The following is a 15,048-nucleotide window of genomic DNA, read 5'->3' as shown; positions in this document are numbered from 1 at the left end:
AACAGGTATTAAACATTATAGATCAGTAGATGCTTTTGGTCGCCAGTAGCTGTTTGGGTCTTTAAGGGTTAAAGAAATGCAATGAAATACAGCATTATTATTATTTTTTCAAAACAATTTCTTTGTTTCTCAGAACTGTATTGTGAGAAAGTGTTACTGTGATATATATTTTGTCCAACCCTAGTGTCATTTATTCTAATATGAAGCATCTGTCCAATATGGGTAATGGGATTGTTGTTGTTTTCCTTCATTTTCACCTGGACTGGAACTCTGTGTGCACCAGCTGCTATCGGTTCCTTTGCTACTCAGTGGAAGGATTCCAAATCTTTTTTTCTGGTTCAGTGAATCCAAGCGTGATGTATTGAGGAAAACTTTAAGGAGTCTAGAACAAGCAACGAGAGCTCCCCACAGACATGAGCGTATCTGTATTTATTAAAGCTATCAGAGGCTCCTTATCTTAAGTGTCTTCCGCTTAGTCATCTCCTACATGAACCTGCCACACTACAACGTAAATCAGAAGCTTTAGAGTTATTTTAATTAGTTGGAGGTTTTCCCTCTGTTAGTGCCCAATTTCTGAGACATGACCTTCAAAAATGTGAGGCATGGAGAAGATGCCAGAACAGAAGTTTAAAGAGTAAAAAAAAAAAAAAAAAGTCAGTGATGAGCAGGACAGACTTCGGGAATGACAGAAAGTGAGGTAAACCTGGATTTTTTTCCGTCTTGGCATAAAGTGCACTGGCAGCAATTCTTAGATGGCATCACCCTGACTGACAGCTGGTACAGTCTGTCAGACGTCTGAGTTCAAGGCTGCATAGTACATCACCATCCATGTACATCCTGCTCTTCTTCTTTGTGTGCACACGCATCTGGGTTTGTGTGCATGATCGTTAATATTTAAAATGCTATTAATGTTGAGATGCAAAAGACTATATGCTACTCCTGATAGAGACTCGGTTGGACATTCCATTTGACAGAATCTGATCAGTAATTACTAGGGCTGTCAAAATTAATGCATTGGCACGGATTAATCCATCATCATGATTAATCAGATTAAAAATTTTAATGCAATTGACCCATCTGCAGCACAGAATGACTCTGAACGTCTCTGGCAACGCATTTTCGGGGAGGTTGTCCAAGTAGAGTTAAGGCGAAGACACACCAACCAATTAGAATCAAATCCGATGAAGTTTGAGCAAGATATACAGTGGTCCCTTGTTTATCGCGGGGGTTACGTTCTAAAAAATAACCCGCAATAGGTGAAATCCGCGAAGTAGCTTTATTTTCATCGTCGTTTTGTCGGCACTTCAGAGTCACACTGCTAGCGATCGAACGTTTATGTAAATTTGGCAAGCCGAACACATTCTGTACTGTACAGGAGACTGATTGACAATGGTCTACAATCCCTTAGCCAATCAGGATGCAGAACACAATGCACATTCATATGCTGTTAAAAAAAAAAAAAAAAAAGCATGCAAAATTGCACTAAAAAAAATCCACGAAACAGCAAGGCCGTGAAAGGTGAACCGCGTTATAGTGAGGGACAACTGTAATGTTATAAACTTCCCTCCTTGTTAACAATTTGGATCTTTTCCTTAAGACGAAGACACACCAACCCGATTTTTGGCGGTCGGACATCGTCGGGCAGTCTGGCGAGATCGGTCGTCATTAATCCCGTCACCAGTCTTTTCAGCCAATTTAACATGTCAACATAAACCAACATAACATAATCCACCACTTCCTGTTGTTCAGTCGGACCAATCTGATTGGTGGAGGGATAGCGCTTGACTAGCAAATCAGTGAACGAGAAGTTTCCATGTGACTACAGCTATGCCAAGGTACTTCACACTATTATTGTCTTCTATAATAGACCGTTCACTGCTCATATTGTATCTGAATGAGTGCCAGTCAGTGTTCCCTATGGACTTCATTCATTCCATGACTGTTAGCATTGTTAGCATAGTGCGATTTCTCCTTAGTTTTCACCTGCGACATCTTTCTTCTTCCACAAGAAGAAGCCCGGGAGCTGACAACGCCAGTATCTTCTTATTACTAGCCATCCGTTTGAGTACAACAACAACAACCCTTCTTTACTACTTAACACTCTCTGCTGACAACAATGACTGACGACAGTGAGCTCTGGGTTTTGGTCTAGAGAGATTTTCTGGTTTTACGTCTTGTACACGCGCAGAACGTATGCTGAGGTTGGTAGTCGATTTGATGTGTTCTTCACACTTTTTTGACTGTCTGGGAGACGGGACCCGACTGATCAGTCAGTTTACCTTTTTGGCAAGGATCAGCAGTCGGGTTGGTGTGTCTTTGCCTTTTAGCATCACACATGCGCAAATGGGCAGTTGATCCGGTGCTGACAGGCAGCAGAACCAACCCATAAAGATGGAAGACACTAAACAGCACGTTGGCCCTCTGGATGGAAATATGAGGACAAAAAAACCAAGACGGAACAGTTGTTTCAAGTTGTTTTGTTAAAACTGTTGAAGGTGTTTAATAAAAACAATAAGTGCAAATATATTCCCTTCTTTTTTGAGTCTGTTTGCTCATGCAAAATTAAACGATTAATATAAATTAAAAATGAATGATATTTAACCCTTTCATGCACGAATTATGAGAACCTTACTCAAAATTTTTTCCTGAGTGTTTTTATTCCTCTTTAGGCATGAAAAAAACAATGCGATTGAAAATTTTCTTCTGAAAAATAAATCAAAACAAATAAATAAAAGAAAAATAATTGGAAAAAAAATACATGAAAAAATAATAATGAAAAAAAAAAAAATCTTATTAACCTATTTTTCATGAAGTTGCAAAAATGTCCACTCAGCTGGACACCACACGTTTAATTTTTGACGCACAGAAACATGTATTTACTGATAAATTGTATGAAAACTCTGGGGAGGGCTTGTAATTCTGGGGGTTTAGGATCAGGAGAGATCTACATAATGTTACCAATTCATGTGAGAAAAGATATGTAGTGTCTTAAAACTTTAATAAAGATATGTATAGAAAAAACAAAACAAAACTGTAGAATAGCTGTCCACTGTAGTGACCACTATGCATGAAAGGGTTAATCATGATTAATTGAAATCAATCCACAGCAATTCTGTGATTAATCGGATTAAAAATTTGAATCGTTTGACAGCACTAGTAATTACATACAGTCATGGAAAAAATTATTAGACCATCAAAAGTCATCAAAAAAAATGGTTATGCAATCAAGTCCTAACTCCTGTGTGTATCATGTGACTAAAACAGACAGAAAAGAAAACATGGAATGCCTAAAAGCACTGCTTTTGTCAGTAATATGCCATAGATAGTGATGTAAGAACTGAAGTGATTTTAGTTATTATCAAGAAAACCATAGAAAACGGATAGATATCAGCTCTGAAATTAAACTCTTATGAGCTATTTTTGTTATCATTATATTTGTCCCAACAAATGTACCTTTAGTTGTACCAGGCATTAAAATGAACAAGAAACTGAAGAAAACAAGGGTGGTCTAATAATTTTTTCCGTGACTGTATATCAGGGTAGATTTTCTCCAGCCTGAAAACACAGGCACAGAGTACATGCAGAGCTCTCATGTCCTTTCAGATCAGTTGAACTACAATACGCTGAGAGGTAATTCTGGAATTTTTGCCTAATGACACTAAAAGACTATCAATCTCCTCGGCTTTTAGCCCAAGTGAACGTCTGTCTGAGCCGAAAACATTTCTGATAAATCACGGATGAACCGACTGACATTTCTGAAAAAAAGCAAAAAACAAAATAAAGCCTTAAATCTCAACAGGAAGTGTCTGTTTGGCTCATTATTAATTAACTCCATATGTTCGACAGGAAATCTAAAGTGTGGGAGAATTTTAAGACGGTAAAAGAAGGTGAATTATTCTCATTTCTGAATCATTAACACATTTGCTGGTGCCATAAACATACACCTCCCTTCGTGCATGGACTTGTAAAGTTATTTTAGGCTTATCAACACTGTTACTTGTATAATAATAGACGTGCACAGCTTTAATAATGAGGTGAATTTACAGGATGGAACTAAGCAATAAAGACATAATAAAAAACATCTCTATCAATGCTTTATGAGTGTTCATAACTTTTTATTTTTCGTCTTCACCCTTTCAATAGCTGTATGTTTTCCATGAACTCTATTCACTGTATTTACCCTGATCCTCACCCAGGCCCCATTTATTTACCGTGATGGTTACACAGACCAACAAATATGTGTGTGTAATTCCTCTAATCCATCCTACTCCCTGTGAATGTCTTCTAGGCCTTTCCATGGGGTCTGTCTCACTGCCATGTGGTGAAGAGGGAAATGAACATGGTTTTACAATCCGAGCCCACCCGGGGCTTTAATTAGAATGAAATCATTGGAATGAGCCTCAGCTACAAGCCGCTGTATTAACCTTCTGAAACAAATAAAATCTGTCTACTGTTGCAAATTAGCATTATGTACAAATTGCGTTAAAAAAAATATAGTTAAGAATCAGGGTTCGAGGAGATGCGCTTTCAGTTCTTTCTGTCCCTTCTCTACTGTGTATTATGACTTAATACACATGTACATTTATGTTAAACTTACTGTATTTCGTTACTTTTTCAGTGATTAATCACCGTTGATGGGTGCATATGTAATTGATTTCTTGCTTCTATTGTTTGTGGGGTTTTTTTTATTTTAAAGTTTAAAGACAAAAAAACTAAACTAAGGTCAAATTCAAGCACTTTTAAGGGTTATTTTCTAATTTTTCCAACACAGCACTTTATCGCTGGGGTAAAATACATATCTACAGGATTATATATATACTCATAAATTTTTTTTTTTCACTTTTTATCACAGTGTACATTGTATTATGCTATAAAGATCTAAAATTATGTTTCATAATAATAAAAAGTTTAGAAATTCAAGGAGAACACAAAGTTTAACCCAAAAAAAAGGGAAGCCACTTAGTGTTCTTCAGAAACACTCGATAAAAATGGACCTGGAGTCGACCTGAGAGCGCCCACTTACTTTCTTTTATGACACAAAGTTCTATTTTTCATCATGTATCACCTCTCTGTAAGTATGCTTTGGCTTGACATCTAACCTGGTAGAGCTAATATTAAAAAAATAAACAAATATATCACATCAGAGTTAGAATTGCAAGCACTTAACCCTGTAAAGCCTGAACCAGTTCTTTAAAACTGGAGCCTTTATTGGTCCTTCTGAACAAGGCCACCCCCCCACCCCCCCAATTTTTTTTTTTTTTTTTTTTTTTCCAAATATCAATTTCCATACATGAGTTTAAATTTTGTATCATATTTGATACACACTGGGTCTCAAAGCTCAAATATTATTTTTGAACAAACAAAAACATAATTTAACACAAACATGTCTAACAAATTGGTAATTCTTCTGCCTCCTTCTTCATTAACAACAATCTTGTAGTGTCACTGGAAAGGCTTCAGGTGAATGAATTCCTCCCCCCTGGTGGATTATCTGTGTATTGCATGTATTTAATTGTATACATTAGGTTTTTCAAGAAAAAAAATCACACTGATCATGTGGAGGGCTTCAAAACTCATGTATCAAATATGATACGTTTGGTGTTATAGGGTTAAATCAAGGTTCACTTTATTGTCATTACATGTAGTATATACATGAAATGAAATCAGCACTCAGGACCAGCAACGTACATGGTAAAAATCCTGTAAAATGAATCCTATATTTTACAATAATAACAAAAAAATCTGATAAAATACAGGAAAATACCTGATTTTCACTGAAATAATGCAAAATACAGAGGATAATTTTATAATACATGGTGCTCAATCACTTAAGTAGAGAAAAAAATATTTTGGATGTGCCACAAAAAGTAGCTCTGGGTCTTGATGGGTTAATTGTAATGAAAAGCCTTGTTTGACATGTGATTCAGCAGATGCAAATAACATCAAATTGTGAAAACCGATAATGATGACAGTCTATATTATGAGGCATAATCTATAAAACTGTGACTCTTATGTATTGCATGTATCTAACTGTATACATCAGGTTTTTCAAGAAAAAAAATATCACACTGATCATGCTTCAAAACTCATGTACGATACGTTTGGAGTTATAGGGTTAAATACAGGAAAATACCTGATTTTCACTGAAAAAACAAAATACAGAGGATAATGTTATAATAAATGGTGCTCAATCAATTAAGTAGAGAAAAAAATATTTTGGATGTGCAACAAAAAGTAGCTCTGGGTCTTTATGGGTTAATTGTAATGAAAGGCCTTATGATAAATTTGGCGTTATAGGGTTAAACTCCAATTTAAGCATTTTTCAAACCTTGAAAACATTAAAATTCAAGCATTTTCGAAGATTTCACACACCCGTATAAACCCTGAAGGATGCTAAAGTCACACCAATATGTAAATAGTCTCCATTTTTGCTGTACGTTCTTGGCTACACTCCCCCTGTCCGCACATACCCCATTAAAAACCCCCATAACCATCAAATTATAACCTCGTTACTCACATGAACACTCACTGCCATATTCCTCCTTGACATGACTGTAATAAGCTTTGACTGACTGCGAGGGGACAATATGTAGAGCATGCCTTGCTTTGCACGCAGGGAAACACAAGCCGGTGTTGATTAGAGCTCCTGTAGGAGAGGGTGGGAAACCCTGGCATCCGAGTGGGGGCTCACCGCTGCGTTTAAGGGGCAGAGGGGCTGTCTATGAATGTCAAAGAGGCGACTGGTTTAATTTGTTTTTGTGTGTTTGCACAGAGGCTAGAGAGACGACACGCGGCGCTATAATGTCTCAAGCGGGGCCAAGTGAAGAGCAGATGTTCCCATTAATTAGATTTAATGATCACACAAGTAATAAGTAAGAGGGTCAACTGGAGGAAGAGCTGATTAATCTATGAGCGATAACTAATGAATGTACAAGGCCATGTAATACGAAGCCAGGACGGTGGATCATGATTTGCTCTGTCACTTTATTCAAGCATCAATCTGTTTCTGCGGAGGCTGCAGGAAGCGTCTTGTTTCACTCTGGCTGCGCGTCTTCCTACGCACTAACCTAAATGGCAACGGACTCATCCCATTGGTTACGAAGCCACAAATCAGTCAGCGCTGGCCAGAACGGATGCATGAACAAGGTGTTAAATGCACATTATTGTGGCTCTATGCTAATAATTTTCCACACATACCTTCTGTTTCCGCCTCTCCTTCCTCTTGTCCTCTGTGTCCTGCAGCATTTTTTCCCTCCACAGATCGAAAAAGTAGGACGGATTGGTGTAGAACTTGAGACCTTCCTTCCCGTCATCCCTATAGATGGACAAAATACATGTTTAATCACATTTGACTGGAGAATAAATAAAGTGGAGAAACTAAAACAAATCACATTAACAGTAATAGTACATCAATTAAAAGCAGATTGACCATGAAATACAATAGAAACACTCAGATAATTAAGATTTTTATGCAACAATATAAATGAAATTATTAATACATGAACATATGGTACTCTTATAACATTTATTACGGCTAAAATTTCCTTAGGGCAAAGGTTCCATTCCGGCCCGTGGGATGAAAGTGCAAAAATTAACCTAAACAGTCCAGGTTGTCCAAATCATTTTGGTTCAGGTTCCACATACAGACCAATGTGATCTCCAGTAAAAATAACAACACAATAACCCATAAATAATGACAACTATGAATTTTCTTTGTGAAAAATTATGTGGAAAAAATTTAAGTGAAAAAAATATTACATTGTGAAAACATTTACATTTACAAAACTATTCTTTTACAATAAAATGCAAATAAATACATAAATAAAAACAAAGATGAACAACCCGAAATGTGCAATTTTAACAATATTCTGCCTGTTATTAAATGTTTTGTGCATTTATGGATCCACTGTGATCTGCAGTTTTGTTAATAAGAGATGGAATATTGTAGAAATTGTTCAAATTTTAGTTCCAAACCCTAAAATTTTAACAATTATCTGCCTGTTAACAAATGTTTATGTAACATTGTGTGTAACGTACATGTATAAATAATAAGTCGAGACATAATATTGTTAAAATCACACTAATTTTTCAAATGAAATTTGTGTTTTTTCAGGTTATTCACATCTTTTTTGTAAAATGTAAATAATTTCATAATTTAATTGGGGGTTTTTTGTACTAAAACAAAAAGAAAAACTTGGAATTGTCATTATTTATAGGTCATTAAGTCATTATTTTACTGGTCTGGCCCACAATAGATCAAATTGGACTGAATATGGCCCCTGAACCAAAATGAGTTTGACACCCCTGCCTTAGGGGGTCAAATGAGTGGCCATTTTTGTCAAAAAAAAAAAAAAAAAAAAGTTGTAAGAAATGCATAGAACTGTGTTGAAATAATGCTAATCCATTTGTGCAGAGACTACTAATATTATTTGACAGTGGAAGCTCTATTTTCAGAAATATTGGATTTGGAATAGCACGTGTATGTGAAAACTTTTGCTGGTGGACGGACATGACATTACCCATGATGCTCTGGTCAGTACCAGTACTTTATTAGTAATAAACTTCTATACTTACTATTGCTAATTCTCCTCTTATTCATAAATGTTAGTATTGTGGATCTAAAACAATAACAGCTGAACAAAAACACAAAATGTGTCAGTGGACAGATGTGACATGGTTGTTGTGGATCCCATCATACTGATGCTCGGCAGCCATGTCACCGTTTCCACTAATGATCCCTGTGCAAAAACTCGGATCAGAATTATTTATTGTATAGTTTATCATCATACTAAAGAGTATATAACAATATAGAATTGTTATTTCTTTATAAAAATGTTTATTATTAGAAAACTGTTGATTTCAAAAGTGACGTGTGCCATTCTTAATGTATGTATTTGCGTAACATAAGCAGGATGGATCAGCACCATACTCCATATTGCAACCTGTAAAAATAAAACCTGATATGTAGGATAGAATCTTGTAAGAAAAACTGGGGAATCTAAAAGAATAGAATATTTGTTTTTCAGGTAAATTCAGTTCAAATATAACTTGGCCATTTGTGACATGAAAATATAGCATTAATTGTGATGAAATTGGACATTTTTGAGCTGAAAACATAGTTCATATGACCATCAACATGTTGAACAGAACTGAAATCCTGTAAATTTGCATAACTTGTATTTACCAACACAAAGTTCCTTTGGGGATTCACTTATATTGATTTCTTATGCACAAAGACATAAATAAGACCTCTAAGCAAATTTTAGCCGATTAAAGTTCAAGTGCTGCCCCCACCTGTGCCTGATCAAATATCTGATAACATTTTTACTACTGATCAAATATCGGAAAAAAAGGAAAAAAAAACAAACTGATAAAATGTATTTATTTATTTTTTTAAATTAAGGCTGATATTGAAAAAAAACAACTACTATATATCGGCCTGATATATTGATATATTATATATCTACCTCTAGTAAAATCCATGGAGTTTGATAAATGACAGTACACAGACACTTAGTTTATGTTCAGTTATTTATATCTTTGCTAAAAAAGTCCCTTTTGTCAGTTTTCTCAATTTCTAATATAAGTTTCAACTTTAATCTGAGCTTTTATGAATATCTGCATGATCAGTGAATTAAATATAGGAAAATACCTGATTTTATTTTACGGAAAAACATTAAAGAGGATAATATTGCAATAAATTGTGATAAATCACATAAGAGGTTAAATATAGAGAGAAATTCATTTGCAAACTGCCACAAAAGTAGCACTGGGTCTTTATGGGTTAATAACAAGTATTGACTTTGCTTTACTTTATTGTTTATTTGACAGAGAATGTACAATCACACGACTGCACCACACTTAGCAAAGAGCTAATTTGCATCTGCAGTCCCTGGGCAGGTAAACAGACAACAGTAAATACAGAATATAAAAATAGGACATTACATGAAGCAGTTGACGATTTAAAAACGAAATACAGATACAGATATAATATAAAGCTAAAAATGCTATAAAAACAATATAGTGTAAAAAAAACACAGGATAAAAAATAACCTGTACAAAGCACACACAGTGAATATAAATAGTATTCTGGCCATGTACTATTAAAAGGCCCTACTTTAGTTATAGCAGTGTCTTTAACCCATAAAGACCCAGTGCTACTTTTATGTCAGTTCCCCAATGAAATTTTCTCTAAATCTAACCTTTCTTATGTGATTTATCACCATTTATTGTAATATTATCCTCCTTATTTCATGTTTTTCCAGTAAAAAAATCAGGTATTTTCCTATATTTAATTCACTGACCATGTAGATGTTCATAAAAACTCAGATTTATTATGATATTATCCTTTGTATTTTGCATTTTATCAGTATAAATCGGGGTAATTTCCTGCAATTAATTTACTGATCATAAAAACATTCATAAAAGCTCAGATTAAAGTTACATCAAAAACAGAGAAAATTTAAGAAAAAGTGACTTTTTCAGTAAAATATATTGTTAACTGAACATAAAACCAGTGTGTCCATCCACTGTCATTGATCCAACTCCATGGGTTTTACTGGTGAATCACTGCTGTAGAAGATGATAGTGTTTCCATGGTAACTACGGAGCCTCTGAACGTCCAAATGGGTCATATCTGATGACCATGAAAAGACGACAAACTGTATTTTACATCAATTATTTACATGTATTGATAGGATTAGTGAATCAACAGGTATTAAACATCATAGATCAGTAGATGCTTTTGGTCACCAGTAGCTGTTTGGGTTTTTATCGTGTGGACAAGCACTGATATATATATTTTTTTAATTTATTTTTTTTACTGTTTCGCTTCCCGCTGCAGAAACAAGACAACGCTCAAAATGACAGGAACAAGGACAAAAACTTTGAGTCCTTTTCCTCGTCTCATGTCCTGACCTCCTGTATCCATTTATTATTATTTATTAACCATTTGAATAATAGCTTTTGTTGTTTCTTTATTCTCTCTCAACTCTGCTCCTCTGTCTTTCTTCTTCACTCTCATTACAGTTGCCTTTGTGTTTGGTTTTGACTAGGGAGCAGGACCTCAAAAAAAAAAGGAATATTTCTGACAGATACGGGTAGTTATCGTGTCCGAGGTCTGTTTTGACAAGAAAATTATCCTACGCAAATGCACCACATGCTGTCTAGATGTCAGTGTACAGACATATGGGGTTAAATTGCCCTGCTGATGACATCCTTTAGTCTCTGTTTCTAAACGTATTTATTCCAGAGAATAGTGTACGTGTAAAAGATGCTCTGTTCTCGTGTTGTTAGGATCAGTGTTTTAATAAAGGCCTAAAAGTACACACATATGTTTCAGTGCAATCTAATGCAACGCTGTGATCCTCAAATATTAAAGTATTTCAGGATTCCCTTTAAAATGAAATGGATTCAGAAGTGACTCACTCTGTCTATTCAATGGTAAAAAAAAAACAAAAAAAAAACAATCCTACTTTGAACCTTAACTCAAACTTATGGGCAGTTGGCTTCATCCACTTTTTAGCCACGCTTTGGGAGGCAATTATTCGATGATGACACAGACAAGAGCCAGAACAGAGAACATGAAAAGGAGAAGCTTCAAAAAAAGACCAGAAAGTTTAATGATATGCAACACAACAAAGGAAAAGAAAATACAATTCAACAATGGGATAAGGCAAGGGTGGAGAAGGCTGGTGTCTGTGTGCGCACTGCAGGAGTGATTGTGTAAATCATTAGGCTTCGTATATGGTGTAGGAGAGTGAGAGAGAAGAGACGCGAGATGAAAAAGAAAAGAAAATGTGGAAAAAGACACAAAAACACACAAAAGACAAGAAAAGACAGGTTCATCAGTCAAGTAACATCTTCAATACATGTCTGTCCACACTCGCATAATAAAAATAGGACCAAGGCTCCTGTAGTCCAACAGCATATGACTTTTCAAGGTCACTCAAGGTCAAAGGTCATGGCACCAAATGAAAGCCCATATGCGATTTCCTATGTATTACCAATAGTAATTATATCAATATCTTCCACTGTTTTCAAGTTATAGCACTTTGAAATATGTCCCATTATAAACCCATGGGGATTTTAAAAATGTCAAAAATTCATAAAAAAATTCAAAAATCAATCTTTCACAATTCTTTGAACAAACGTGGTAGACTTTGCCCCAAGTAAACTCATTTCATTCTGGCTGACAGTTTTGGAGAGAAGTTTCTAGAAATCTGGACATAGATGACCTTGGGTTTGACGTTTCAAGGTCAAAGGTCATGGCACCAAACGAAAGCCCATATGTGACTTCCTATCTATTACCAATAGTAATTATATCAGTATCTTCAACTGTTTTCAAGTTATAGCACTTTGAAATGTGTCCCATTATAAACCAATGGGGATTTAAAAAATTTCAAAAATTCATTAAAAATTTAAAAATCATTATTTCCCAAGTCATTGAACAAATGTGGTAGACCTTGCCCCGAGTAACCTCTGCTATGAATTTCAATAGATTCTGGCTGACAGTTTTGGGGAAGAAGTTTCTAGAAATCTGGACATAGATGACCTTGGGTTTGATGTTTCAAGGTCAAAGGTCATGGCACCAAATGAAAGCCCATATGTGACTTCCTATCTATTACCAATAGTAATTATATCAGTATCTTCAACTGTTTTCAAGTTATAGCACTTTGGTTTATAATGGGACACATTTCAATGTGGATTTTAAAAAATTTTTAAAAATTCATAAAAAATTTAAAAATCATTATTTCCCAACTCTTTGACTAAAATTGGTAGACCTTACCCCAAGGAACCTCTGCCACAAATTTCAAAAGATTCTGGCAGATGGTTTTGGACAAGAAGTTTCTAGATATCTGGACATTCATGACCTTGGGTTTGATGTTTCAAGGTCACTGAAGGTCAAAGGTCATGGCACCAAACAAAAGCCCATATGTGACTTTCTATCTATTACCAATAGTAATTATATCATTATCTTCAACTGTTTTCAAGTTAAAGCACTTTGAAATGTGTCCCATTATAAACCAATGGGGATTTAAAAAATTTAAAACATTCGTAAAAAATTCAAAAATCAATATTTCCCCAATTCTTTGAACACACGTGGTAGACCTTGCCCAAAGTAACCTCTGCTATGAATTTCAATAGATTCTAGTAGGCGGTTTTGGAGAAGAAGTTTCTAGAAATCTGGACATAGATGACCTTGGGTTTGACGTTTCAAGGTCAAAGGTCATGGCACCAAACGAAAGCCCATATGTGACTTCCTATCTATTACCAATAGTAATTATATCAGTATCTTCAACTGTTTTCAAGTTATAGCACTTTGAAATGTGTCCCATTATAAACCAATGGGGATTTAAAAAAAAATAAAAATTCATAAAAAATTCAAAAATCATTATTTCCCAATTCTTTGACTAAAATTGGTAGACCTTACCCCAAGTAACCTCTGCCACAAATTTCAAAAGATTCTGGCAGATGGTTTTGGAGAAGAAGTTTCTAGAAATCTGGACCTAGATGACCTTGGGTTTGATGTTTCAAGGTCACTAAAGGTCAAAGGTCATGGCACCAAATGAAAGCCCATATGTGACTTTCTATCTATTACCAATAGTAATTATATCAGTATCTTCAACTGTTTTTAAGTTACAGCACTTTGAAATGTGTCCCATTATAAACCAATGTGGATTTTAAAAAATTCATAAAAAATTTAAAAATCATTATTTCCCAGTTCTTTGAAAAAAAATTGATAGACTTTACCCCAAAAATGGTCCACAACAAATATCAAGTCATTCTGACGGTTTCAGAGAACATTCTTGAAAAATTGTCTATGTACGGACGGACGCCAACTAATACCAATAGTCCAATAGTCTTTGGGCCATTGGACTAATAATAATAATAGTACTAATAATTGTTATCATATATATAGTGTTTACTTCAAAGGAGTTTATTAAAAAAAAAAAAAAAAGTTTTAACCCATAAAGACCCAGTGCTACTTTTGTATCAGTTCCCAAATTATTTTCTCAACATTTAACCTTTCTAAAGTGATTTATCTCCATTTATCGTTATATTATCCTCTCCATTTTGCATTTTTTCAGTGAAAATCGGGTATTTTCCGATATTTAATAAACTGCTCATGTACTATAATCATCTTGCTATGATTACATTTGAGGGTTATCATACAAAAAAAGAGAAAACTGAAGAAAAAGTGACTTTTTCAACAAAATCTATCATTATCTGAGCATAAAACCTTGTGTCTCCATCCACTGTCATTGATCCAACTCCATTGGTTTTACTGGTGAATCAGTGTTGTAGAAGATGACGGTGTTTCCATGGTAACTACAGAGCCTCTGAACGTCCAAATGGGTCATATCTGATGACCATGAAAAGATGACCAACTGTATTTTACACCAATTATTTACATGTATTGATAGGATTAGTGGATCACCAGGTATTAAACAGTTTAGATCAGTAGATGTTTGGGTCTTTATGGGTTAAAGTCTGACTAGTTCAATCAGTCATTTGCACAACTTTCACATAACTTATAATTAGTGCGTGAAATGTTTCAGTCTCTACAATCTAATCAGTTCACTTTTGAGTTCAAGTAAATGTTTATGCCAAAGTGTGAAGAAATTTCCCTTAAGGAGACGTCATATTCATTAGAATGGAACAGACAGACGTACCAACAAACATGAAGCCCTGAGCCACTGCTGTCACTGCCAACAGAGGCAGAAAAATGATGTCCTCACTCATGATTAATACATTTCACTATACTGTACATGGGTGCTTCTATGAAACTGGGGTCATTTTGGTATCATACTGGCTTTTTAGACTGAATAATAAAAGAGAAATTTAGATATATTTCCCCCCAGGATGTACCTAATGATGACCTCAGATAAATGCAAAAAAAAAATTATACTCTCGCTCTAAGCCATCCCAGAATTAATGGATTTTTAATAAAAATATTGGAGCCAAAATTGGGACAGGAAAAGCTACTTAGGTGTCAGTAGGGATGGGATTCCGATTCAATTATCGATATTGCTTATGGATCCGATT

The 15,048-nt window shown here is 35.0% G+C and overlaps 1 protein-coding gene across 4 annotated transcripts in view; it reads right to left on the bottom strand.

Annotated features, from left to right (window-relative positions):
* wasf1 (WASP family member 1) overlaps positions 1–15,048 on the bottom strand; it is a 247,721-nt gene that overhangs the window by 74,034 nt on the left and 158,639 nt on the right. For all 4 annotated transcript variants that reach the window (XM_030127872.1, XM_030127871.1, XM_030127873.1 and 1 more), the window contains exon 5: positions 7,198–7,315. In XM_030127872.1, the coding sequence (XP_029983732.1) occupies positions 7,198–7,315 (118 nt within the window). The remainder of the gene's footprint in view (positions 1–7,197; positions 7,316–15,048) is intronic.

This window comes from Sphaeramia orbicularis, chromosome 24 (genome assembly GCF_902148855.1).
Source record: "Sphaeramia orbicularis chromosome 24, fSphaOr1.1, whole genome shotgun sequence".
NCBI classification, from domain to species: Eukaryota; Metazoa; Chordata; class Actinopteri; order Kurtiformes; family Apogonidae; genus Sphaeramia; species Sphaeramia orbicularis.
The sequence above is the reverse complement of the archived record's forward strand: the minus strand, read 5'-3'. Positions and strand labels throughout refer to the sequence as shown.